This window comes from Oncorhynchus mykiss, chromosome 1 (genome assembly GCF_013265735.2).
Source record: "Oncorhynchus mykiss isolate Arlee chromosome 1, USDA_OmykA_1.1, whole genome shotgun sequence".
NCBI lineage: Eukaryota > Metazoa > Chordata > Actinopteri > Salmoniformes > Salmonidae > Oncorhynchus > Oncorhynchus mykiss.
Window position 1 is genome coordinate 19,308,949 of NC_048565.1, and position 25,737 is coordinate 19,334,685.

Sequence of the window (25,737 nt, forward strand, 5' to 3'; positions counted from 1 at the left end):
CCAGTGGTCTGCAGGGAGATACACCATTCTGATCTGGAGCCGGAGCATGAGGAATGCACGCAACACAGCATCTAGACTCACTGACAATTCACTTTCTACTCTCCTCAGAGTTGTGATGTAACACACATGGGCTGTATTGATAGATATCAAATACCTGTTAGCATAAAACTATTCAATTTTGGAATACTATGAAAATGCATCCTTCCTCCCATACTTTCTTGAAATTAATCATTGATCGAACACGTTTGGCTAGGTGAAAGCAGGGGTGTCACTATTTCGCATTCACAGATGCAGTCAAGTCAGATAAGTGATTACTTCAAAGGATGGATGCATTTTTTAAGTATTCAAATGTTGCCTAAACATGCTGCAGACAACAATGCAGTAGAAAGCCTGCAATTAAGTTGAACATAGTTTATTACAAAAGGAAACAGTCAAGCTCTTTTTGATAACTTTTATAGACGTTTGATTTTAAAGATATGGATAATATAGGCAAGTCAATACCACTGCTAAAAGAGGTTTCCTAATTTTAACTGATTGAAGGGTTCCTTGTGTCATAAGTATAACGTAAGCAAAAGTTTGGTTGGATGATGAAGTACAACAAAACCTTCATTTTAAAAGATCAATTGGATGTGACCTAAAGGTGTAAAAAAAAGTGTCAAAATCGCTGACATTTTCTGCATATGCAAAAGCTCTGGCCACAACGATGTTGTGATCAAAATGAATGGACAAGAAAGAGAGAAACCTCAAACACACAACCACTCGGACTGTTGTCTCTTTGATTTGGACATAAACATCAGTTTACAGCAAACAAGACCATAACATTTTTATTTTATGAGGGAGAAAATATCTGATGGTGGTATCACTATAGGGATGTTTTTGCAAATTTGAGGTTTAAAGCTTTTGGCCTAGTTTTTGAGAACTTATTGAAGCAACCACGGCAGTCAATTGTTAACACAAGTCACCTAAAAGATCTGCCAGGAATGTACAATACCATTTAATAGCTAGCTTCGTTCAGAACGGTTTATAAAAATGTTGCCTTCCATTGAGCATGTTGTATTCCACTGAATAATGTGAGGATAAATCAAGAGATGAAAATTACACAAATATAAAAATGTATCAACAGCTAATCAGCAACTTAATACATCCCAATAAACATTTAGGATTTGATTATTCAGAGGTAATGGTGGCCTAAAGGAACTGCAATAAAAACTTGTGGCAAATATTTTATTATAGTTTGACCATTTTAAGTGCTCACTTCGATCTGCACAAATGTACCAATGCACCTTATTCTCATCATAACAGCCATACAGACTGATGTCCGATGATTCCGGACCAGGCAATATATTGAAGAGCTTTTTCAGCCTTGCATCAGGCTATCACTAAGTAATCAGGAAAACAGACAAATGAAGAACGCTGTGTGTAAATTCACATTAAACTTCTTATAACACTTCACTGGTTTGTTGGTCACACTCAACTTGTAACACCTGAAATTGACCTTTAAAATATATGACCACATTGCAAGCAGGTGATTTAGATGGAAAAGAGGTAAGTAGAGTATCAACAATTGTATTCATTATTTGCAACTGACCTACTATAGAAATATCATACATCTCACTACTTTTAGAGCACAACTGTAACCAAATAAAAACGTATATTTATTTTGAGGAATATAATTTCTGTATTATGGCACTAAACATGAAACAAACTTCAAACTTGAAAAGAAAACAAATGAAGTCAATTGACAACAAATGTCCATGACAAAGGACTAAAAGTAATTACACATCCGTGACCAACAATGTTCCATCCATTGAAATATGGGCCTTTCCCTTTCCTGCTGTAGTTTCTATTGGGTTCGGAGCTGGTAATCTGGAAAAGAAAATGGAAACCAATATCATTAGTGATCTAATCAGTAACATCAATTTAGCACACAGTCATACATGGATATTGATGGATATATAATAAATCCGTTTGGCCATAAAAGCTAATGCTTAGAGAAGCCGTTTTCCTACCCTACCCTTCCACCTTAACCTCAAACACTCACAATGGAAAATAATTCATCAAAATGAATTAGTGTTTCAATATTATTCCTAGAGCCAAACAAAAGAAAACTGGATGTGTCTCTTGGGAGCTGGCTCCACCCACTGTAAAACTAACAGAGGACAAGTATGTATGAGATAACTGATTCAACCAGCAGAACCAGCTCAAGGATAAGTTTCCTTATTTTGGTTCCCTAAGACCAAAGATTGTGTGTAAGTAAGGAGATGTTGAGTTAAGTTTCCCTGGTGCTTTGCTTGGCAGTATGAGTTGTAAACAAACATCTTAAATACACAGATTTACAATGGGAAGCACACAGCTGTGTCGAGTTTGGTTTCTCTGCTCAGGCCAAGTTCTGACTGCTTATCTGTTCAGGAATCTCAGAGTTTTGAGTAGAGGTGAGCATGACATCCACACTCCCCCACACACACACCCCCCCCCCCATCCACCCACGCACTGGCTTGTGTACTTCTTTATGTTTGTGGACTTTGTGTGTCCTCTTAGACGTCACAACGTGGGAAAGCAAGCAGCATGGGCCGGATTTAACGAGATCAGTACAGTCTGTTAGTAGAAACCTCTCCAAAATCACTCTTTAGCCTAAGAAACAGCATCAATGTATGTAATAACAATTTTTTTAAAACAGTTATGGAAACAGTGTGATGTGTGGAACGTTAGACGTGGAGTGATGAAATGGTTTGCCCCCCAAGCCCAGCGTATCTGGTTTTCATTTGCCTTGAACCGTATCTGCTTTAAGAGCAATTAAGTGCAAAGGTTAAGGTGGAACAGTGTTTATGTGGTTGCTAGGGGAACCAAGGGCACTTGGAACAATAGTGCATGGAGCCCAATAGTATTGTTACGTGACGTGAGTTGACTTTGAAACACACTACTGACATATTTGTAATTTATTTGTGACGGTGGTTGGAGAAATTCTGTGCCAAATTCAGTAGTTATGAAGAGTCTAACACAGACGCCCACAAGTCCCTGCCACACACGCTTTAAATTTCACAACATGTTTACTTCTAGTGAAACTCAACGGTTCGCTTTCTAAATGTTGGGATTCATATTGTTAGTTTGAAATACTTTTTTCATGTGCATAAAACAGAAGACTTTTTGACCGTTTTTTAAACATTTAACAACTAATAAACTTCAAAATACTACTACTCTGTAATATGACATTTCTTAAAAAATATGATTCTTTTAACAGAACTCTTATCCAGTCTTCACATCAGTCTAAATAACAAACACAGATGGATAAACTATTTTTAAATTGTAGCAAGCACAAGCCACGGGCTAGACAATGGTTCTACTGGTTTCCCCCCTTCTTAACCATCAAACACATGCTGATTCCCTATATGGCGTTTGAGAGAGAACATGAAAAGGGGTAGAATAAGACAGCTTAAGTCTAGGACTACTTTGGCTGTGGTAATTGATAGGCTGTGTTTACAGGCCTTTACTGCCCGCTCATGGGAGATCTCTAATTTTGTCCTATGAGCCCCTCTCCCCAAAAACGTACGCACACAGTTTTTCTTGCGGAGATGGAGACAGTGCGTGGCTTTGCTGACTCAGGCTCCTGGCCATTCGACACTCACACAGGGACACGCAGATGATGTGCCATTCGCACGCTGTCGTCCACAGCAGAGTGCTTGTTGGTGCAGGGGTGAAGCTAAACCACAGACCTGTGACACCACAGCAACCGCCATCAGCATGCCAATCAGAACCTAAGGCCACATCAAGGCCCCCAGGCCACTGCAAATTTGACAAGGATTTTCAATCAGCCTGAAGAAAACACTAGGCTGCCAAAGAGATCAAGGCCTCTAGTTGACTTAGGGCCACTGCTGTACAGTGAAGTGTATCACTTCCCCATAAAATAACACTGCTCCTTTTTAAAAGTGATATGAAAGGTGGATTTGAAGTACTTCGTCTTTCATTGTTTGATAACAGAGTGATATGTCATATAGGCTGGGCATAGGTCAATAATGATTCACTTCTTTCCCTTTGAAGTTGTAAATGTTAATGAATGAGATGAATAAAACCACAGGGTGCCACGCTTAATATTAAGGATGTCTAACTACATTTGCTCTTTCAAATGAATACATCTCAGACTGAATCATGTCAGTTAAGGCTGCATCCCTTTCTTGAACAAAATAAAATAAAATGGTTGTGTGGTAGCAGTCTGCGGTGGACGCTGGCAAGGAAACCGTCTGGAAACGGGTGCCCAGTGTGGCAACAAAAATCCAGAGCTCATCAAGATGATGCAAGTACTCAGATCAGGTGGCGTTGGCTTGTATTCAGTTGGGCCGTTGGGGGTGAATGTGGACTTAAAACTTGGCACTGCCCAGAGATGTCTTGTCTTGTAATTACAAACACCTTCACACATTGTTTATAATTACACATCAGTGATCTCCTGTGTTGCTTGATTGAAATCTATCACCCATACTTAAAAGACTTCAGACTCCAGCCACCCGAGTCATAGACTGTTCTCTCTGCTACTGCACAGCAAGCGGTACCGGAGCTCCAAGTCCAGCTCCAAGAGGCTTCTAAAACAGCTTCTAACCCCAAGCCATAAGACTCCTGAACAGCCAATCAAATGGCAACACGGACTATTTGCATTGCCCCCTCTCCACAACTGCCAATCTCTGTTGTCATCTATGCATAGTCACTTTAAATTAACTCTACCTACATGTACATACTACCTCAACTAACCGGTGCCCCCGCACATTGACTCTGTACCGGCACCCCGTTTATCCATATTTTTTTTCAACTGCACTGCCGGTTAAGGGCTCGTAAGTAAGCATTTCACTGTAAGGTCTACTACACCTGTTGTATTCGGCGCATGTGACTACTAAAATTTGATTTGACTTGAGTAATTCAACAGAATTACTTGTTTTATTAAATCTTATCAGAAGCATTTAGAGAAAATTACACTTTCAGTTTCAGCACTGCTGAATTCCCCTACTCACATATGCATGCCTAAATCATTCCTTGGCTAAATGCACTGTCAATAACCCAGTGACGAAAGGTAAACTTTTAAGAGCAAGGGCATGCATGTGTAGTCCCTGTGGGCTGCCTACATTCTTAATGCGCCAACCCTAAACCGGAGGAGTCACCCACGTTTGGCAAAGACCTCTCCGGCCGGCCCTCCCCTCTCGCTACGCTAGCAGGTTCTCACAGTCCTCTGGAACTTCAAAGCTTTTCCCCCTGTGTTTTTCTTCCCTTTTTTTCCACTCTTAAAAAAGAATGATTCTGCACCTCTGGCATTGACACTTAACTGCTTCAGCATATCTTGGTTCTATCCCTTCTCGCAGACAATGGCGGTGGAACTCATCTATTCAGAGGGATTGAAACAAAACGGGAGCCGTCTTATTGCCAGGCCTCATTATACTTCCTGGTGAATATGGATCACTGGAGATTAGGCTTGGGCGGTATACCATATACACCTGGCTATTTTGAACTGCTGTCAATGCTTTATTTTTGCGGGGGTTTGAGGTGCCCTAAAGCTCAGGGGGGCATGCTACGCCACTGCTTATAACTTAACTATGTAAGATGTGCCAGATAAAGTATCTCCATCTCAGGGCTCCAGCGATGCATTTGGTTCGCTAACTTGCCAGATCAAGCTTGTTGTTTACAGCAGAGACAATAAATCCCCTCCCGGATAAAGATCTCTGCCTCATAATTTTGTTTTGTACCACAACATTTTTTTTTGGGGGGGGGGGGGGGGGATAAATAGCGGCCCTTGTGTGCACTGCTGGGAATTCTATATACCCTGTTATGGTACAGGAATGGTATGAAGGCAGAGCTCAACATTCAGGGCTGCCCGCTGGCCCAGCAACCTCTGCCGAGCTCACCTGGGCAAGTTAATGAAGCTTTCATATGGTCGCTTGAGCCAGTACATTTTCAAACTCCAAAACAGAAAATAATAATGAATATTTGTATTTATTCCTTAATCTTCAAGACATTGACGCTTCACGTTATTTATTAAATCAGCATTCGGTTTCCAAGCGGAGGAAGCCTTCCCTGTCCTTCTCGAGTGAGCCCCGCCCCAGTAGGCTACGTCCTGGATACACGTGCGGACACATCTCAGCGGAGGCGGGAAGCCCAATTCAGAACATCGGCACTTGGAATCCACACAATCACAGAATAAAAAGTTCTCCACCTGCTTTTCAGTCTATTTTCATATTAGACAACATCGTACACAGCGATGTCATTAGCAAAGAAAGGTTTATGTAGGCCTACACTATTGAACTGCTTGATTGTCAAGTTTATATAATTGTTTAATAACAGATTAATTTCTGAAGCTGTTAAGTAGCTATGTCGTTTATCAGCTGAATATCCATTGTTGGGTGGCAAAAGCACACAACTCCTCACACAGCTGATCGCTGAGTGGAAAATAATATGTTCTAATAAGCCCAGTCACTGCACAACATTTATAACTGCAATCTCAGAAAGACAACAGTTTTGATTGCAATTATTGAAAAGAGCCTGACCACGGCTTTTCAGCGCTGTAGGATTCATTTTTCAACTCCATCTTTACCACAATTGGCAGTGTTTTACAAACGAGGTCTGGCATGACAAAAAAAAAGTACCAGCGGGAAGCGTGTCGGCCAATTGAATGCATAAACGGTAGGCCTATATTCACTGGAAAATGCAAACAATTACACAGTATTTATAAAACACTCAAAATCACATGATTTATTAGTGACATAGGGAGTTTTTTTTAGAACATTTAGCAAGCAACAAGGTGATATTTCTAGTGTGGCCTAGCTAATGAATAGCGTATTGTGGTTAACAATGCAGAAGAGCAACCCCATTCTTCAGCCATGTAGTCACCATGCTACATCCATCTGACTTCAGGTGATAATGCTTATTGCTATAGTAGCACACCTGCCTGATAATATGGATAATGTACACGCCCTAAAGATATTGCAATATATTATTGGGCTCATTTCAAGAGGAGAATATTACATTTTAAACAGTTTCGTGTGTTAAGGCTATTGTCATCCTTGAGGGGGGGGGGGGGGTAAATAGTATAAATAGCAGATTTTATGGTTAGCTATAATATATCTTTTTTAAAGGGTACTTGCCCAGACTGCAAATGAAACATGAAATCACCCACTATTGGAATTCTGCATGCCACTTGGTACTGGCCCGGCCTGCCACTGACAAATTTACCTGAATGTCATACCCTGGATACTGCCCAACTCTACTGGAGATAGTTTGTCAGTTTAATCTACTTTTATTGTAGTAAAAAGATTGACATGAATTCCATCAGCGAGTCAGTGATTCCAAATAGGCTAGTCTTCAACTGTATCTTCAAGTCACACGCGCAGACAAAAACAGACACAGGACCTGTAGTCTGACCTTGCACAGAGCAGACAAATGACTGCGCGGACCAAAAGACTCAACCCCCCTGATTGACAAAGTATCAAAACAAGCGCCCAGTCAAGTGGAGATGAATGCCTTCCTCTGGTTGATATCGGAGATAATTAAGATTGGCTGGGTTTGCTCTGCTTTATAATTCAGACAGCCATTCGATGGGGTGTAGTACAGCATGACAGCTGGCCAGCGGCCGCCAAGAACAATGCTATTGCCTGGCTACTTCCTTCCTGCCAATCAGAGGTGGGAGGGGCCCTGTCTCAGACCATCTGCACAGATAACCTTATCAGGAAGAGAGGCCTGGAGAGACGGACTGCAGACTGTACTGTAGAACCTCACAACATAATGTACTGTACAGTAGAAGAGGGGAGAAAAAAAAAAAAAATCTACTGGCGTTACAGACCCCTTGCTAGCAGTGAGTCTCCTAGATGTAGTCCATGGCAGGGAGAAAAAAAGGTATCAGAAGCAACATTCAGTGCTGCAATTACTAAAACTATTGAAACCAATAAAAAGGCCAAGACATTTAATGTGAGGGGCAACAGAGCAGGAGAGCCAATGGAACCACGGAGGACCGGAGCAGAGCCACATGGCTGTTCAGATACATGCACAATTCAACAGATAGGTTTGATGGTAGTTGACAGGGTGTTTTACATGCAGATGTTTAGTGGGTGGTATGATAATGAGAGATCATTATTTCAGTATAATGGGCTGAGATGAAGTCTTCTTTGAGAGAAGAGTGTGAATGCTTATTATTATTACTACATGGTGTGGAGAATGTTCAACCTTACCCCCGTTCTGTGTGATGTATCGAACCCATGGCAGAGCCTGGTAGCCACTCTTCTCAATGATCTTCAGGTAGCGCACCTAAAAACAAGACTTTCATCACACAGAGCAAATCGTGTTTCAAGTGAGGAAGGTGGGGGGAGGGGGTTGTAAAGTACACTATAATGAATAGAACAAAATCAGGTTTACTGTATATGACACTGCATTGTTTTTACCAGGATGATTTTATTGTTTATATTCTCTCAAATACTAACTTTAACAATGCCACGTTTCAGGCAACAACCACAAAGGTCAAATATGCCCTGGCTGAAACACAAGTCAATGTCTGCAGATGAGAACTTCTCACATTCCAGAAACAAGCTGGTATGAAGAAGTGGTTAAGAACATTTTCGATATTAAAACAAAAAGTGGGGAACTAGCACTTCCCGGTCCTATGTGAAATTTCATAAATTCTTCAAACTACAACCTATTGAATAAGATCCACCAAGGGAACACATATTGCAAGAATTTACCAAATCCAAATTGAGCCATACCACAAGGGGGCTAACTGTTCAATAAAGCCTTTTATCCACTTCCCTAGAGTCAGATGAACTTGTGGATACCATTTTTATGTCTGCGTGTAGTTTGAAGGAAGTTGCTAACTTGCGTTAGCGCAATTGCCAACTAGCGTTGGCACAATGGCTAGAAGTCTATGGTAACTGCTAGCATGTCAAAATCCAGAAGTATCCCTTTAATATGCTTATCTTCGTGGTGCTCATAATTAATTGAGCTTCATATTCCCCCATTGTTACATGGCCGGGCTCTCATTGAAACGAGGACCACCTTCAGGCATTCAGAGATTCTAACAGAGTGGGGGGGATTAAGTCTTAAATCTTCCCCAAGATAAAACACTTGCAATAACAGCCCAGAGAAATACACTGACAGGCAGATTTGACAATGTGTAAATGGACTCAGCACACCACACAGCCCAGCTCTCTTCACATAAAAACTGAGATTTTTATCAACACCATATGGGGAAGATGATAGTTTTTGCATTTGGGAGTGAAACACTTTACACCAAGGGTACCATCAATCATAACTGGGCCATAATGAAGAAAGCCAGGACATAACAGGCCCTTAAAGCCTCCTCAATGAGCACCTCTAGGTCTGATCTGTCTGGTGGTCCCGATGAAGATGCAACAGGCAAGCAGTCAGCCACCCAAACTAAATATTTGCTCTTCCTCTCAGAAAGGTGTGAACACTGCTAGTACTAGGGCACAACCTACCTCCAAGACACACAATATTGCTTTGTCTCATAACAGGCAACAAAGAAACAATTGATGTAGTTCTGTCCTTGAGCTGTTCTTGTCTATTAATGTTCGGTATTATGTCAAGTTTTGTGTTGACCCCAGGACGAGTAGCTGCTGCTTTCGCAACAGCTAAATGGGGATCCTAATAAAATACCAAAACGGCTACAGAGGGGGCTGCTGCATTCCCCTATGAAAAGGCTATTTCCCATAAACTGGTGCAAAGGCAACCTAGTAGGATACAAACACAATTTACTCCACCGAAGTAAATCTGTCTGCTGACTTGACATTATTCATGTCAGACTAGCGCTGTATTTGGACTGTAAATCTCCTCCCATTTGCGCACAATGCCAATTCCAAGTGTTATTTAAGATCTAAAGGGTGTTTGAGGCAGATCACACGACCGATCCACAATGCAAAATGAATAGGTCTATATGCATATGGGAGGAGTTTCTGAACTGTCTCAGAGCTGTGTGAGTGTGTGTGTGTGTGTGTGTGTGTGTCTGCAGTCTAGACAGTAGAGGCTCTTCTCATTGTGAGAACATGAGGATCTCAGTGCTGGCATGTCAAAGCTAACATCAGTCAGGTCCAGTGGTTGTCATTGGCAGAACAGGAGTGCTAGCAGTTAAAGCAAGCCTACAAGGCCGATTCAGAAAGGCCTGGTGGTTATCACTGACAGTGGCCCTAGCTAACCTCAATTGTGCTACCAGCTCATACATAGACCTACATAACAATAAAGATTATGAATGACGTACAGTACCGGTCAAAAGTTTGGACACTTACTCATTCAAGGGTTTGTCTTTATTTGGACTATTTTCTACATTGGAGAAAAATAGTGAAGACATCAACACTATGAAAAAAAACATATGGAATCATGTAGTAAGCAAATAAGTGTTAAACCAATCAAAATATATTCTATATGAGATTATTCAAAGTAGCCACCCTTCGCCTTGATGACAGCTTTGCACACTCTTAGCCTTATCGATACATTCATACTTTAAATCAGCAAGAATCACCCTAACCTTTAGTCTCATCTTGCCTAAACGTGGTACCATAACTGAGCCTATTCAAAGTTCCCTAATATTTCATAGTTTCTAAAGTTTTAGTCATCAAGAGTCATAGTGAGAAACCGCCAGAGATACAGAAATAGTACCCACAGGGTGAAACAAGGACAAAGCATTATTCTACTTCTGACATCTCCAACATTAGTTGACCTGTCTACAACTCTACATGGCCTGTGGTGAAATTGGTAGCTCCATATTCCTACACTACCAGTTAGTCACAGACAGTAAGAAGGTTGGCTGATGTGATTCTGTAATAAAAACACAGCTAAATCGAGGTGTAGCCTACTATACTCTATGTCTAAGTTGTCTGGAGCCTTACAAATTTAGATGTTTGTTGTTATAAACTACTGTAAGACCAAAGCAGACACGATTTGGCAACATTTTTCACACAGTTGGTAAAAAAAAGTTTCAGACAGATTTGGAGCAAGCTAAATATGCCTTATTTCAAGGACACCCTCTTGAAATACAGCATATTTAGCTTGGGGATGAATGTGTCCTCAGTCTTCAAGGATGTCTCTGATGGTACAGAATGTGATGTATATGTATATGTTAATAAGTGCTTTCTCCAGGCTCTGGTAGATCATTCACCATTTCAATAGCTCTTTGCCTCATGCTGATCAAATCAATAGCTTAAATTAATGCTGAAGCTAAAATAGGCACCGAATCTGTCAACCAGGGCCAGAATGACAGATTTTTACCTTGTCAGCTCGGGGATTCATTCCAGCTTCCTTTCGGTTACTGGCCCAACGATCTAACCACTAGGCTACCTGTGCCACCTCAAAACAGGAACGACTGTTTATTTACATCAAATTAAGATCAAATGATCATGTGCTTACAAAACTTACAGCAAAGGCACATCCATCAATCACTTTCTTGGGCACCTGAATATAATATCTATTTTTCAGGATATCTGTCATGATGTCTGTGCCAAACACAATTCTTATTTTCATACACAGTACAAACATGATATGGACTATGATGTATTTATTGTACAATTTATAGTACATGAGAACTTGCAGTTGGTCATGTGTTCTGTTCTGATGGTTGACTGGGTCTATATGGAGTATATCTGAGGGGCTGGTTGGTCACGCCACTGTGTCTGAAGGGAGGGGGAACCTATCTCTAATTATCCCCTTGAGGGGGAAGATGAGCCCTGATGTGGCTCCCCTACCATCAGCAGGTTATAAAGAAAGAATGCAGCCCCTGCCTCTACAGCAGTCCAACCTCTCTGGTGTTAAACTTCCCTTTTCTACCTCAGATGGGGTATGGCTGAGCTTGATGCACATCTGTCTGTATGCCTGGCAAGGCTGGCAGTGGGGTTAAACACCACTTTGATACGCTCTGATATACCACACTGTCTAATTAAGGAGCTGATGTGGTTCCTCTTTCTTTTATTTTTTTTGCTGGTGCCGCGTGTCGTGTGCGAGAGACATGGGAGCGTGGAGAGAGTGAGCACGCACAGTCACACACACGCTCACACATGTAGCCAGGCATACGCAGAGGCACGCACACATATGCCCACACACCAGGGATTCCGTTAGGAAAATGTGACGCCGGACACTTGACTGGCAGCATTTTAATTTACAGGACATTTAAGAAATGTACCGGGCCAATATGCATTGGATGAATGACCTGATTAGGGCGTACACCCACAAAGCTCAGAATGACTGAAATCACATGCAGACTACAGTAGGCCTAATTCATTTTAGCAGAACAGGATGCAAGTGTGCGTCCTTAACGAATTCCGATCCCAATTTACTTTTCCTCAGCCAACAAGACGAGAAACGAACAGCAAAATCAAACCTATGTCAATCTACTATCCTCCATAGTAGAAAAGTATACCTATTCTATTGGTCAGCTTGTCGTTCTGTGCAAGAAAGAAATAACTTATGCCAAACAGACTGGGAGTTGTCAGATGATTGATCCCAAACAACCAGTAGGCAGGCCTAAGCTACACCCAAAATCATTTAAAAAGCAAATGAGGCTCATACAGATCAGAGATTTTAGCTTAAAATGTTGATAAACTAAAATAAACGCAACATGAAACAATTAACAATTTTACTGGCGTTAGAGTTAATTTAAGGGAATCAGTCAATTGAAATTAATTACATTTAGCCTTAATCTATGGATTTCCCGTGATAAGTCCAAGCTGCCTAAACGTTCCCTCCATGCTAGAAGAGATCCTTGGTGGCGTGCGGTGGGCTCAGGGGTTCTGCACAATTCAAGAGGACCTGGAACACCAGCGAAGCGGCCTTGGGGTCAGCCAGAGCCAAAAAACACAGTAGCTCAATCAAACTCCCTAAATAGCAGCTTCCAGCGGCATCTCTGATGTCTCCATTGATCTCTTGTTGAGTGAGTTATTTTGAGGAGCTGTGGTTTACAAGCAACTCTTTCCTCAAGGTTCCATTACTGGGGTTAAGTAGGCCAATGTGTTGCTACGTTAACGAGAGCATCTTGGAGTGATGATGAAACCTTTCAGTGACCGTTCTCTGGTAGAACATAACAGGAAGACACTATCAATATCTCCGTCGCTTGATCTCATTACAAAGTCCCTCATTTTCCATTAGTGCCAAAACTTCCTGATTTCCAGAGAAATTCAAGCAAAGTGTAATTTAATCCCCTGCCTCTGAATTATGTGTGGGATGTTATTGAATGTGCTGCGTCCAGTGCAAAACATGATACGGGTCGTTTCACCTCAGAAAGCACTAGAGGGATTGACACCCACCATCTCAGATTGGTCTGAATTTGTTTGTTGTTAGAAACAGATACAATTACCATAATTGCAACATTCTGTTGAAATATAATTTGATTTGAGAAATTAAACTAATTGGTTGCACGCAAATTGACCCTTTTAATTTATAGGATTCATATCATATTCAATAAATATAGAAACTAACATCTGATTTGGACGATATGAAATTAGTTTGATATGAAATTATCAGAAGCCCCCCATGGACCCACCACACCAATCCTCCCCACACCAACAACAGGTAGTACGGAGGTGCCAGAGTACTGCATCTTCATCCTATGTAAAGTTTTCCCAGTGGATTTGGTGATGTTTTTCTTCACCTGTTCAGAGAAATGAGTCACAACTGTGAGAAGCATTGGAGTCAACATGGGCCAATATCCCTGTGAAATGCTTGCGACACCTTGCCCAGTCCCCGACAAATTTAGGCTGTCCTGAGAACATACAAAGACACGAGGCGAGAGAACCCCCTCTGAGCCAATGAAAAGGCTTTCCTTTGATTCTCTGGGCTACAAAGTCATTTCCCTGGTGGCAGATCTGGAGGTTGATTGGATCTATCAGGGGACCCACAGCTCCCAGAGGGCTGTCAGGGAGAGAATGACATTGACCCACAACAATACAGACCTGCACACTGTACTGTGCTCCTAATTGCTCTTCTCTTAACCATCCCATCAACAAGCTTTGACCATTATGTCACAGTATTTGTCAAAACAATGTCTCAATGCAACAATGCAATTTTGAGTGCTAAAAGCAGTGTGTGGATCGTTTTTTTTTTTTTTTTTTTTTACTTTTGGGGGCAATTGCCTAATGCTGGCTACACAGCACCTGTGCAGATCTTTCTGGATACAGTGCACACATTCTGCTGTTTCCCAGAAAGAGAGCAACTTGTCAACTCCTAAGCTCTCCAGTGTAGCTTTGTGACAGAGAGACCAACATCTCTGATAGAGACCCACCAGGCAAACTATGGTGATGAAAGGATGTTGTTCTCCCTGTGTTAACTGACAGTGTCATACAGTATGTAGTCAAAATACTACATAAACAGCACCAGTCGCCGAAGCAGCGAACCAAGCACACCAAACCAGACACACCTCAGGTCTCAGCTTGAACAGCCAGACCTCATATGTGTTACAATAGCTCCATCATGTGTTAGAATGATTACCCGTTTCCCACTACTAAAAGCAACAAGACACCCCTGGTGGATAAAATAGGTACTTCAGCGAGGAAGGCATCTTACCTGGATGCCAGAAGTAGTGAAGTAGGGAATCTCAAACTTGACACTGATGGGGGGCTTCCCCTCCTTGTCCTCTGCTTCCACACTAGGCAGACCGAAGTGGGCCCTCATCAGATACTCCTTACCCCCCTGGGACAAGATGAAAGAGCAACAGTTAGGATCATGGTGTTGTTTTTTTTACATACATTTATCCAGGTTAGTTGTGACACTTGAGATCTGTATTTGTGGTTATGATGTTCAGTCACTCAAAGAACCCCACTTTGAAACTATGGCCTACTTTAGCATGCAGGCCAGTGTGTTGTTGTACTAACCGGGAATGACTTAATGGACCAGACGACCTCGCTGTTCTCTGGGATCCACTTGACACTGCCCACCGTGGTCTTGAACTTGGGCGAGTCGGCGTCTGTGGGAACTGGAATGTGAATCTCCACATTGTTGGCTGTGGACCGCCTCTTGAACTGACTCTTAGCCTGAGTGAGTGAGATATATATTGTATTTCAGAAGATCATGCTCATTGTGTTTACGATAGCTTCGTGGTTAACTATTGATTTGATACCTAAGCACACTGTTATCTTAGCTGCTGGGTAACGTAGCAGTGCTGGTGTTTACCTTGATCATGTACTCGATCCTGCTGTGGGAGTGTTTCTCTATCACCGACTCTATCCAGATCAGGGGCTTCACCTGGGGACAACACATTTCTAAGGCTTAAAAACACAACTTCTCAACAATACAACAAAAGGGTCATTTCTGCTTTGACACGTCTTTCTCATATATGAATAAAACAATATGAATACCTTAAAGCTGAAATCTGCATAAGACGGAACAGTGCCACTGTTCACCCCAGCGCATGTATTATTGTTTTTGTTGATGACACCAGATGAGGAGCATCCAGCATCGTAGCAACAACAACAAAAAGTACACTCTGCTGCGAAATACATTTTCTATACCCAAAAATATTGTATACTCAACAAAAAATAAAACGCTACATGCAACGTCACTTATTTTACTGAGTTAAAGTTCATAGGAGGAAATCAGTCAATTGAAATAAATTCATTGGGCCCTAATCTATGGATTTTACATGACTGGGAATAAGCAGATAAGCAGCTGTTGGTCACAGATAAAAAATAAAAAACATTTAAACGGTATTCGTCACAGTATTTTTGTGCATTCATTGTGTTTGTTGTCCGTAGCTTATGCTTGCCCATTCCATGGGGCACTCTGTTCACAACGTTGACTCGGCAAACCGCTCGCCCACACACCACCATACACATGGTATGCAGTTGTGAGGTCGGTGGAACGTACTGCCAAATTCTCTAAAACAACATTGGAGTTGGCTTATGGTACAGAATTTAACATTCAATTATCTGGCAACAGCTCTGGTAGACATTCCTGCAGTCAGCTTGCCAATTGCATATTCCCTCAAAACTTGGCATTGTGCTGTGTGACAAAACTGCACATTTTAGATTAGCCTTTTGTCCCCAGCACAAGGTGCACCTGTGAAATGATAATGCTGTTTAACCAGATTGTTGATATGCCACACCTGTCGGGTAGATTGATTATCTTGGCAAAGGAGAAATGCTCACTAACAGGGATATAAACAAATGTGCACAAGATTGGAGAAAAAAGCTTTATATGCATGTCAAATATCTAGGATCTTTTATTCAGCTCATGAAACCAACACTTTACATGTTGCGTTTACATTTTTGTTCAGGGTATATTCAGCTGTTTGAAGCTGGTGTACAAAACCAAAAGACACAAAAACGAAACTTCAGAACAGGAAGCATAGAAATAGCACAAAGAAAAGATCTACCGCTTTGTACACTTGCTTTCAACGGGAATGAAAGGTCTAACTCACATCTCTGAATTTGGTCGGTTCCCCAACAAAGTAGCTTTAAATCCCTGCTGAATACGCATTTTTATAAAGCTGCTTTTAATGTATGATTTCAATGTATGACTTTATTTGGCCACCTTTTTTCATTCTCCTTCCTCCTATCTTTGTTTCTTTGTAAGTACTCTATTTTATGATGCGAAGCACTTGTATTGAAAAGCGCTATACAAATAAAGCTATCATGAGGGGTTCAGCCAAGAACTCAGAAAAAAGAATTGTTGACCTCCACAAGTCTGGTTCATCCTTGGGAGCAATTTCCAAACACCTGAAGGTACCACGTTCATCTGTACAAACAATAGTACGCAAGTATAAACATTATGGGACCACACAGCCGTCATACCGCTCAGGAAGGAGACGCCTTCTGTCTCCTAGGGATGAACGTACTTTGGTGCGAAAAGTGCAAATCAATCCCAGAACAGCAGCAAAGGACATTGTGAAGATGCTGGAGGAAACAGGTACAAAAGTATCTGTATCAACAGTAAAACGAGTCCTATATCGACATAACCTGAAAGGCTGCTCAGCAAGGAAGAAGCCGCTGTTCCAAAGCCGCCATAAAAAAGCCAGACTACGGTTTGCAAATGCACATGGGGAGAAAGATCGTACTTTTTGGAGTAATGTCCTCTGATCTGATGAAACAAAAATAGAACTGTTTGGCCATAATGACCATCGTTATGTTTGGAGGAAAAATGGGGAGGCTTGTAAGTCGAAGAACACCATCCCAACCGTGAAGCACGGGGGTGGCAGCATCATGTTGTGGGGGTGCTTTGCTGCAGGAGGTACTGGTGCACTTCACAAAATGGATGGCGTCATGAGGCAGGAAAATTATGTGGATATATTGAAGCAGCATCTCAAGACATCAGTAAGGAAGTAAGAAACAAGATTATCTGGTCTGATGAAACCAAGATTCAACTCTTTGCCCTGAATGCCAAACGCCACATGACCATGGCAGCATCATGCTGTGGGGACTGGGAGACTAGTCAGGATTGAGGGAATGATGAACGGAGCAAAGTACAGAGAGATCCTTGCGCTCAAGACCTCAGACTGGGGCTAAGGTTCACCTTCCAACAGGACAATGACCCTAAGCACACAGCCAAGACAATACAAGTCTCTGAATGTCCGTGAGTTGCCCAGCCAGAGCCGGGACTTGAACCCGATCAAACATCTCTGGAGAGACCTAAAAATAGCTTTGCAGCGACACTCCCCATCCAACCTGACCGAGCTAGATAGGATCTGCAGAAAAGAAGAAACTCCCCAAATACAGGTGTGCCAAGCCTGTAGTGTCATACCCAAGAAGACACAAAGCTGTAATCCCTGCCAACAGTGCTTCAACAAATTGCTGAGTAAAGGGTCTGAATAAATGTGATATTTCTGGTTTTTATTTGTAATAAATTTGCAAAAATGTCTTAACTTGTTTTTGCTTTGTCATCTTGGGGTATTGTGTGTAGATTGATTAGGGAAAAAAACAATTTAATACATTTTATAATAAGGCTGTAACATGACATGGAAAAAGTCAAGGGTTCTGAATACTTACCCAATATATTTATTTATTAATGCCCTTTCAATGGAGAAACTCCATTATTAGTCTAAGACTACACTTAATCTTTGTCTGAGAAAACAAACTATAATGACAAGCCCATCTTATGCAATTAAACTGTCCCGTCTCTGATACAGTACATACATGTGTGTTGAGGCGGTAGGACATGAGCTCAAACTCTCCATCGGGAGGAATGAAAGAAATGGTGCGGTCATTCTCAAAGCGGGACAGACGCACACACTGGTGGAATTTGGTGTCCTCCAGCTCCACTGATTTACTCTTCCCTCCTGTGATCAGCACAGCAATAGAAAAATATGGAGAGTTGGAGAGGGCATTAGAGGATTGGACTTGGTACAAGTACAGTTCTGAGAAAAATGAAAGCTATGTTTAATGGAAATAAATTAGAGGTAAGAGCTGAATCCTAACTTGAGATGTGTGCACAACAACTCTGTCTTGCAAATCATGCATTGATGGCTAAGTGTCTAAAGTTAAGGCTGAGAATCCACACAGAAACAGCTTTGAAATCTACATGCATTTGTCTTTTAACTGAACTGTAACCCATCCAGTGGCAAACAGTGCAGAGGAACTCACGGCCAGTGTTCTCAAAGAGAACTTTGTCGTTGAGCCCCAGACGCAGCTCGGGCATCCCTGACAGGAACACCCGCATCTTGATGGAGCCCACGATCTCACTGCGCAGCACGTTACCATTCGCACTGACCTGCACATACATGAGAAAAGGAGAAGTATCAGACATTTTACAAGAATTGCTCAAATGTGTCTAAGTTCAAACGGTTGATAGTATTTCAATAAAACACTGAATGATTTTGTCATAGACAAAAAATAAACATTGCAAGGCACGACTGTATTAGAGGGAAGGGAGTGTTAGAACACAACATGACAAGGCGCCTCACCAGAAGATTAACAGACTCAATGACGTCCAGGAAGACTTCGTTCTTCCTGTACTTGATGCCTTCTGACCTCCAGGACACTGCGTTGGTGACAGTAGCAGGGGGGCGCGGGCCCCCCGTGTCTAGCTTGTGCCCCTCTTGGGTGATGTACCTAAAAACCAACAGAGACAAACAGGGTGAGAGGATAGGACAACAATGACAGATACCACTCTGTCTGCAGCCATACTGGGTGTTTGGGTGAAATTCTAGATATATGGTACATACACTACTGTAGATCACTACGTATCATGTGTTTAACTTGGAGGAATATGAAAATGTTTAATGGAAGCAAAACATGGGTTGGTACAGAGTTCAGGAGACTGATTAAAGGCTGGAGAGGATACTCACTCTTGAAGGATCTTGCTGTCAGTGGTCTGGGGGTAGCCAAAGTCCATCAACTCATCCATCAACTCATAGATGATGACAAAGTTATCTCTGATACTCTCCTCTTCCAACTCCTTAAAATACTCTGAAAAAACCTGAAGAGACAAAGGACTTGAATGAAGTTACCCACCTCACTTCTTATGAAGTTGGTAGCAGTGCTTCATATAATAATTCAAAGACAAGAAATGTGTTATAGCTAACCAGTTAAACATCTGTAATAACCTATGAGTAATAATTGGTCAAATAAGACTACGATTTATCACCCAAAATATGCAACTCACCTGAATAATTTTGTAGAGGAAAGAGAAGACCAATGAGACACAAGCATTTTTCTTAGACGTTGCTACAACTGATTGAAAATATGTTAAGGTGAAGTTGATGTGGGGCTGATAAGTAAAACAAACATGAGCTGGAAAAGGTGGTCAGTTTGAGAAATAACTGAAAGTGGTATTTACTGGAAGTGATCCTTTTGTGAGCTCTAAAGGAGTAGTAGTATATTTGACCTAAGCATTCAAACCAACCATCACTCTCCCTTTTACCAATTTTGGAAAGGCAAAGCAATATTGAGGCAGTAGTTGTAAACACATTTTGTGAAAGGATGAGTGAGTGGCAGTAAGGATACGGTACAGGTTGTTGTGTTTGATCCACATGAAGCGGACACCTCCGTGGGCCAGGATAGGGGATAAGTTACCCTCCTCCTCTCTGTCCATGAGGATGGGCATAAAGTGCTCAATCTCTGACATGTCCACATCTCCTCTGTAGTTACGGCAAACCAGAACCTGAAAAGGTGAAACAAATCAACAGGAAGTTACTCTCACTTTCTCTATCCATCATGTTAGGACATTACATGGCATGCGTCTCCTGACGACATCCTGAACAGGAATCACTGGCAAGTCTCCTTGATATGGAACACAAAAATCTACATGGGTCATCATAATTGGACTATGCATTTGAGCCGTCACACACAGCGGACAGTTTTTTTAGGCACACCACCCCGTTCAAATGGTTTGCTCCCATGTACGTTGAGTGACGTGGACGTGGCTTGCTATAAAAAGCAGATAGACAGAGGCATTCAGTTAATGTTCGATTTAATGTTAGAATGGGCAAAGCGACTGATCATGGTATGATCGTCGGTGCCAGGCGTGTTGGACTTTCTACACGCAACAATGTTTAGGATTTACTTAAAATGGTGCAACAAACAAAACACTTCCAGTCATCAGCAGTCCTGTGGGTGAAAACAGCTCATTGATGAGAGGTTGAAGGAGAATGGCAAGACTCCTGCAAGCTAACAGGCAGGCCACAAACTGTGCCATTATTTGCCTGTACAACAGTGGTGTGCAGAATGGAATCTCGTAACGCACAACTCACACACTAGATTTCTGAAAACTTATACAACACATTTTCCAAAAAGTAGTAGCATTAGTCACGTAAACACAGAATTTGTTCTTAACCGACTTGCCTCGTTAAATAAAAGGTTACATTTAAAAAACAAGAAGTGACTTCCTTTAAATTATATTATAATCTATGGTTTTATTCCTTCTATAGCAAGCTAGTTTCAAAGTGAATTGTCCTGTAAAGGTGAAGCATTTAGTTTTAATTTAAGGAATGGAAAGCACTTAGTTACTGCGCACTTAGTGGGAGCAGGATTTCTTTCGGGTTAGGGTTAAGAGTTGAGAGTTGTGCAAGACGTGAAAAGTGGCGCTGGTTTGTTTTCATTCCTGTATTGAACACAGATTGCCCCGTCCACAATTTGATCGATTATTAACGTTTAAAAATACCTAAAGTTGTATTACAAAAGTAGTTTGAAATATTTTGGCAAAGTTCATAAGCAACTTTAGAAATATTTTGTTGTGACATTACGTTTCTTGTAAGCTGTTTTTTTCTGGATCAAATGCACTTTATAAATAGACATTTTGGATATATATGGACAGAATTAATCGAACAAAAGGACCAATTGTGATGTTTATGGGACATATTGGAGTGTCAACAAAAGAAGCTCGTCAAAGGTAATGCATGTCTTATATTTTATTTCAGCGTTTTGTGTAGCGCCTGCAGGGTTGAAATATGCTAACCCCTTTGTTTACTGCTGGTGCTATCATCAGATAATAGCTTCTTATGCTTTCGCCGAAAAGCATTTTCTGACATGTTGGCTGGATTCACAACGAGTGTAGCTTTAATTGAGTATCTATATGTGTGATTTAATGAAAGTTTGAATTTTATAGTATTTTATTTGAATCTGGCGCTCTGCATTTTCCCTGGCAATTGGCCAGTTGAGACATTTGCGTCCCGCCTATCCCTAACTAGTTTTAACTGCCTTGTTCAGGGGCAGAACGACAGATTTTCCAGCATGTCAGCTCGGGGGATCCAATCTTGCAACCTTACAGTTAACTCATCCAACGCAATAACGACCTGCCTCTCTCTCGTTGCACTCCACAAGGAGACTGCCTTTTACGTGAATGCAGTAAGCCGAGGTAAGTTGCTAGCTAGCATTAAACTTATCTTATAAAAAACAATCAATCATAATCACTAGTTAACTACACATGGTTTATGATATTACTAGATATTATCTAGCGTGTCCTGCGTTGCGTATAATCTGACTGAGTTTACAAGTATCTAAGTATCTGACTGAGCGGCGGTAGGCAGAAGCAGGCGCGTAAACATTCATTCAAACAGCACTTTCGTGCATTTTGCCAGCAGCTCTTCGTTGTGCGTCAAGCATTGCGCTGTTTATGACTTCAAGCCTATCAACTCCCGAGATGAGGCTGGTGTAACCGAAGTGAAATGGCTGGCTAGTTAGCGCGCGCTGTTATCATTGTGTTGCTGGTTCGAGCCCAGGGAGGAGCAAGGAGAGGGATGGAAGCTATACTGTTACACTGGCAATACTAAAGTGCCTATAAGAACATCCAATAGTCAAAGGTTAATGAAATACAAATGGTATAGAGTATTTGTTGCAGGTTGTTCCAGTCACTAGCTGCAGCAAACTGAAAAGATGTGGTCCCGAGGCGGTGTCCAAGTTGCGGCCTGTAGAGGATGGCCTGTTCCTGGTACAGGAGTCCATCCGCCACCCTGGTGATTATGTGCTCTGTGTCGGCTACTACAGCCAGGTCATCCACTACCGAGTCATCCACTACCGAGTCATCCACTACCGAGTCATGTACCAGCACAGCAAACTGACCATCGACAACACCCAGTAATTCTACAACCTCATAGACATGATAGAGGTGAGGCAGAGATGGATTTGTTATTTAGTTTGTAGTCATATGCTTGATGTAGTCAATGAGTGCTAGGAAACTAAATAAACTAAATATGTGAATTTGTCAAAATATTTATGACTTCTTCAAATGGGGGGGACTAGATACATGGAGTGCTTTCATTTCTAAAAGGTAAAACAGATATGTATAAAAAATACCCACAAAGGTGACATTCTGTACTATCAAATTGTATTTGTCACATGCTTGGTAAACAACAGGTGTAGACAAACAGTGAAATGCTTACTTACGGGTCCTTTTCCAACAATGCAGATTGAATAACAATAAGGAGTAAAAATAACATGGCTGCGGCTGAAGTCGGAAGTTTACACACACCAAATACATTTAAACTCAGTTTTTCACAATTCCTGACATTTAATCCAAGTAAAAATTCCCTGTCTTTAGGCCAGTTAGGATCACCACTTTATTTTAAGAATGTGAAATGTCAGAATAATAGTAGAGCTTTTTTTTATTTTATCACATTCTCAGTGGGTCAGAAGTTTACATAGACTCAATTAGTATTTGGTAGCATTGCCTTTAAATGGTTTAACTTGGGTCAAACGTTTCGGGTAGGCTTCCACAAGCTTCCTACAATAAGTTGGGTGAATTTTGGCCCATTCCTCCTGACAGAGCTGGTGTAACTGAGTCAGGTTTGTATGCCTCCTTGCTCGCACACTCTTTTTCAGTTCTGCCCACAAATGTTCTATAGGACTGAGGTCAAGGCTTTGTGATGGCCACTCCAATACCTGGACTTTGTTGTCCTTAAGCCATTTTGTCACAACTTTGGAAGTATGCTTGGGGTCATTGTCCATTTGGAAGACCCATTTGCGACCACGCTTTGAGTTCCTGACTGATGTCTTTAGATGTTGCTTCAATTTATCCACAATTTTCCTCCTAATGATGCCATCTATTTTGTGAAGTGCATCAGTCCCTCCTGCAGCAAAGCACCCCTACAACATGATGCTGCCACCTCTCTGCTTCACGGTTGGGATGGTGTTTTTCAGCTTGCAAAGCCTTCCCCTTTTTCCAAACAAAACAACAAGGTACGATGTTCATCTGTACAAACAATAATACGCAAGTATAAACAACATGGGACCATGCAGCCGTCATACCACTCAGGAAGGAGTTGTGTTCTGTCTCCTAGAGATAAACGTACTTTAGTGCGAAAAGTGCAAATCAATCCCAGAACAACAGTAAAGGACCTTGTGAAGATGCTGGAGGAAACAAAAGTATCTATATCCACAGTAAAATGAGTCCTATATCGACATAACCTGAAAGGCCGCTCAGCAAGGAAGAAGCCACTGCTCCAAAACCACCATAAAAAAGCCACACATGGGGACAAAGATCGTACTATTTGGAGAAAGGTCCTCTGGTCTGATGAAACAAAAATATAACTTTTTGGCCATAATGACCATTGTTTTGTTTGGCGGCGTGTGTGAAGAAGGCTTTGTTGCAAAATAGGAATTTGAGATGTTTTGGATTGGAGATGTTTAATATGAGTCTGGAAGGAGAGTGTATAGTCTAGCCAGACACCTAGGTATTTGTAGTTGTCCACATATTCTAAGTCAGAACCGTCCAGAGTAGTGATGCTAGTCGGGCGGGGGGGTGCGGGCATCGAACGGTTGAAAAGCATGCATTTGGTTTTACTAGCGTTTAAGAGCAGTTGGAGGCCACAGAAGGAGTATTGTATGGCATTGAAGCTCATTTGGAGGTTAGTTAACACAATGTCCAAAGAAGGGCCAGATGTATACAAAATGGTGTCGTCTGCGTAGAGGTGGATCAGGGAATCACCCGCAGCAAGAGCGACATCGTTGATATATACAGAGAAAAGAGTCCCCCCGAAAATTGAACCCTGTGGTACCCCCATAGAGACTGCCAGAGGTCCAGACAACAAGCCCTCCAATTTGACACACTGAACTCTATCTGAGAAGTAGTTGGTGAACCAAGCGAGGCAGTCATTTGAGAAACAAAGGCTGTTGAGTCTGCCGATAAGAATACGGTGATTGACAGTGTCGAAAGCCTTGGCCAGGTCGATCTAAACTGCTGTGAAATATATTTTCCATAACCAAAAATATTGTACTTTCAGCTGTTTGAAGCTCAGGTACAAAACCGAAAGTAAAATAATGAAAAGTAAAACTTAAGACCATGAAGCATAGAAATAGCACACATAGAACAGATCTACTACCTAGTCTTACTTGCTTTCACCGAGAATGACTGGTCTATAACTTACTTTTCTATGCGAATTTTGTTGGGTCGCCCAAAAACCAACATATTGCAGCTTTAAACAATTACTTGTCTTAAGGATCTTAGATAATGCCATATATTCCTTTTTTTGATAGCAAAAAAAGGGATTCACAGCAAAAAAAAGGGAAGCATAATGTAAGTTACGAATCTGCAATGTAATGGTAACTAATTGTAGGCTACGAAGACTAGCGACTAACCTTTGCACCATTGAAATTTGATGAATAGTGTGGAAAAAAACGTATAAAACATAAAACGGTACTTTTCATTGATGACCAGCAGATGTAATTTACATTTGAGTCATTTAGCAGACGCTGTGAGTTCATACATTTTAACAACAACAAAAATGTGTACTGGAACCGGCGCGCCTGGCACCGACGATCATCGCTAACGTGCATTGTTATTAAAAGCTCAGAGTATTTAACCGTTTTTCGGCACAATTTGGTAAAAGCCCCAAAGGCTTCAGAAAGCCTCAGTTTCCCATCACTACTTTCCCCATGTCAACATAAAGCTCTCAAATTCAATACTCTATATTTTTCTTATAACGTAAACTAGCTAGCTTTATATTGTAAGTTGTTCATCAAATCGTGCAATGCATTATTAGCTAAACATTTTAAATGTGAAACACTTGTTATTTAGCTAGCTAGCTAGTTGGCTAACGTTAGCTAACCCAAATCTGTCATGTCCTCTTACCTTGCCTTTGAGGTCTAACACGTAAACCGCACTTGCTGACATTTTGCTTCTAGTTCGCCGTAACTTACTACGAGTTGGTGATAAATATATTTATAATATGTAAACAGTACAATATAAAAATATGTAGCGGTACGGTAGCATCCAACTAGGGGTGCTAGGTGTTTTTCGCTACCATTGACCAGGTTTTGTGCACACGTCACTTCACAAGCCAGAAGACACAAAACGTTACATGCTCCACTTCCGGGAAGCTGTCACCGCCTTCTTCTTCTTCTTTGGTGGGGTTTA

The 25,737-nt window shown here is 41.4% G+C and overlaps 1 protein-coding gene across 3 annotated transcripts; it reads right to left on the bottom strand.

The window, feature by feature from the left end:
- Positions 1-756: 756 nt before the first annotated feature.
- LOC110501398 (adaptor related protein complex 1 subunit mu 1) lies at positions 757-25,737 on the bottom strand. 3 transcript variants are annotated; one of them, XM_021578979.2, is made up of 12 exons: positions 25,453-25,737; positions 19,893-20,049; positions 19,552-19,619; positions 19,235-19,365; positions 18,851-18,998; positions 18,531-18,657; positions 18,084-18,226; positions 15,127-15,198; positions 14,829-14,987; positions 14,521-14,646; positions 8,196-8,271; positions 757-1,866 (listed from the first exon to the last, which is right to left on the bottom strand). In XM_021578979.2, the coding sequence occupies exons 1-12, from the start codon at positions 25,492-25,494 to the stop codon at positions 1,844-1,846; spliced, it is 1,272 nt and encodes a 423-aa protein (XP_021434654.1). In that variant the 5' UTR covers positions 25,495-25,737; the 3' UTR covers positions 757-1,843. The 3 variants fall into 3 exon arrangements, with proteins under 3 accessions (XP_021434654.1, XP_036818508.1, XP_036818582.1); XM_036962613.1 differs by lacking the exon at positions 8,196-8,271; XM_036962687.1 differs by lacking the exons at positions 8,196-8,271; positions 25,453-25,737 and having other exon boundaries at positions 19,235-19,364; positions 19,550-19,619.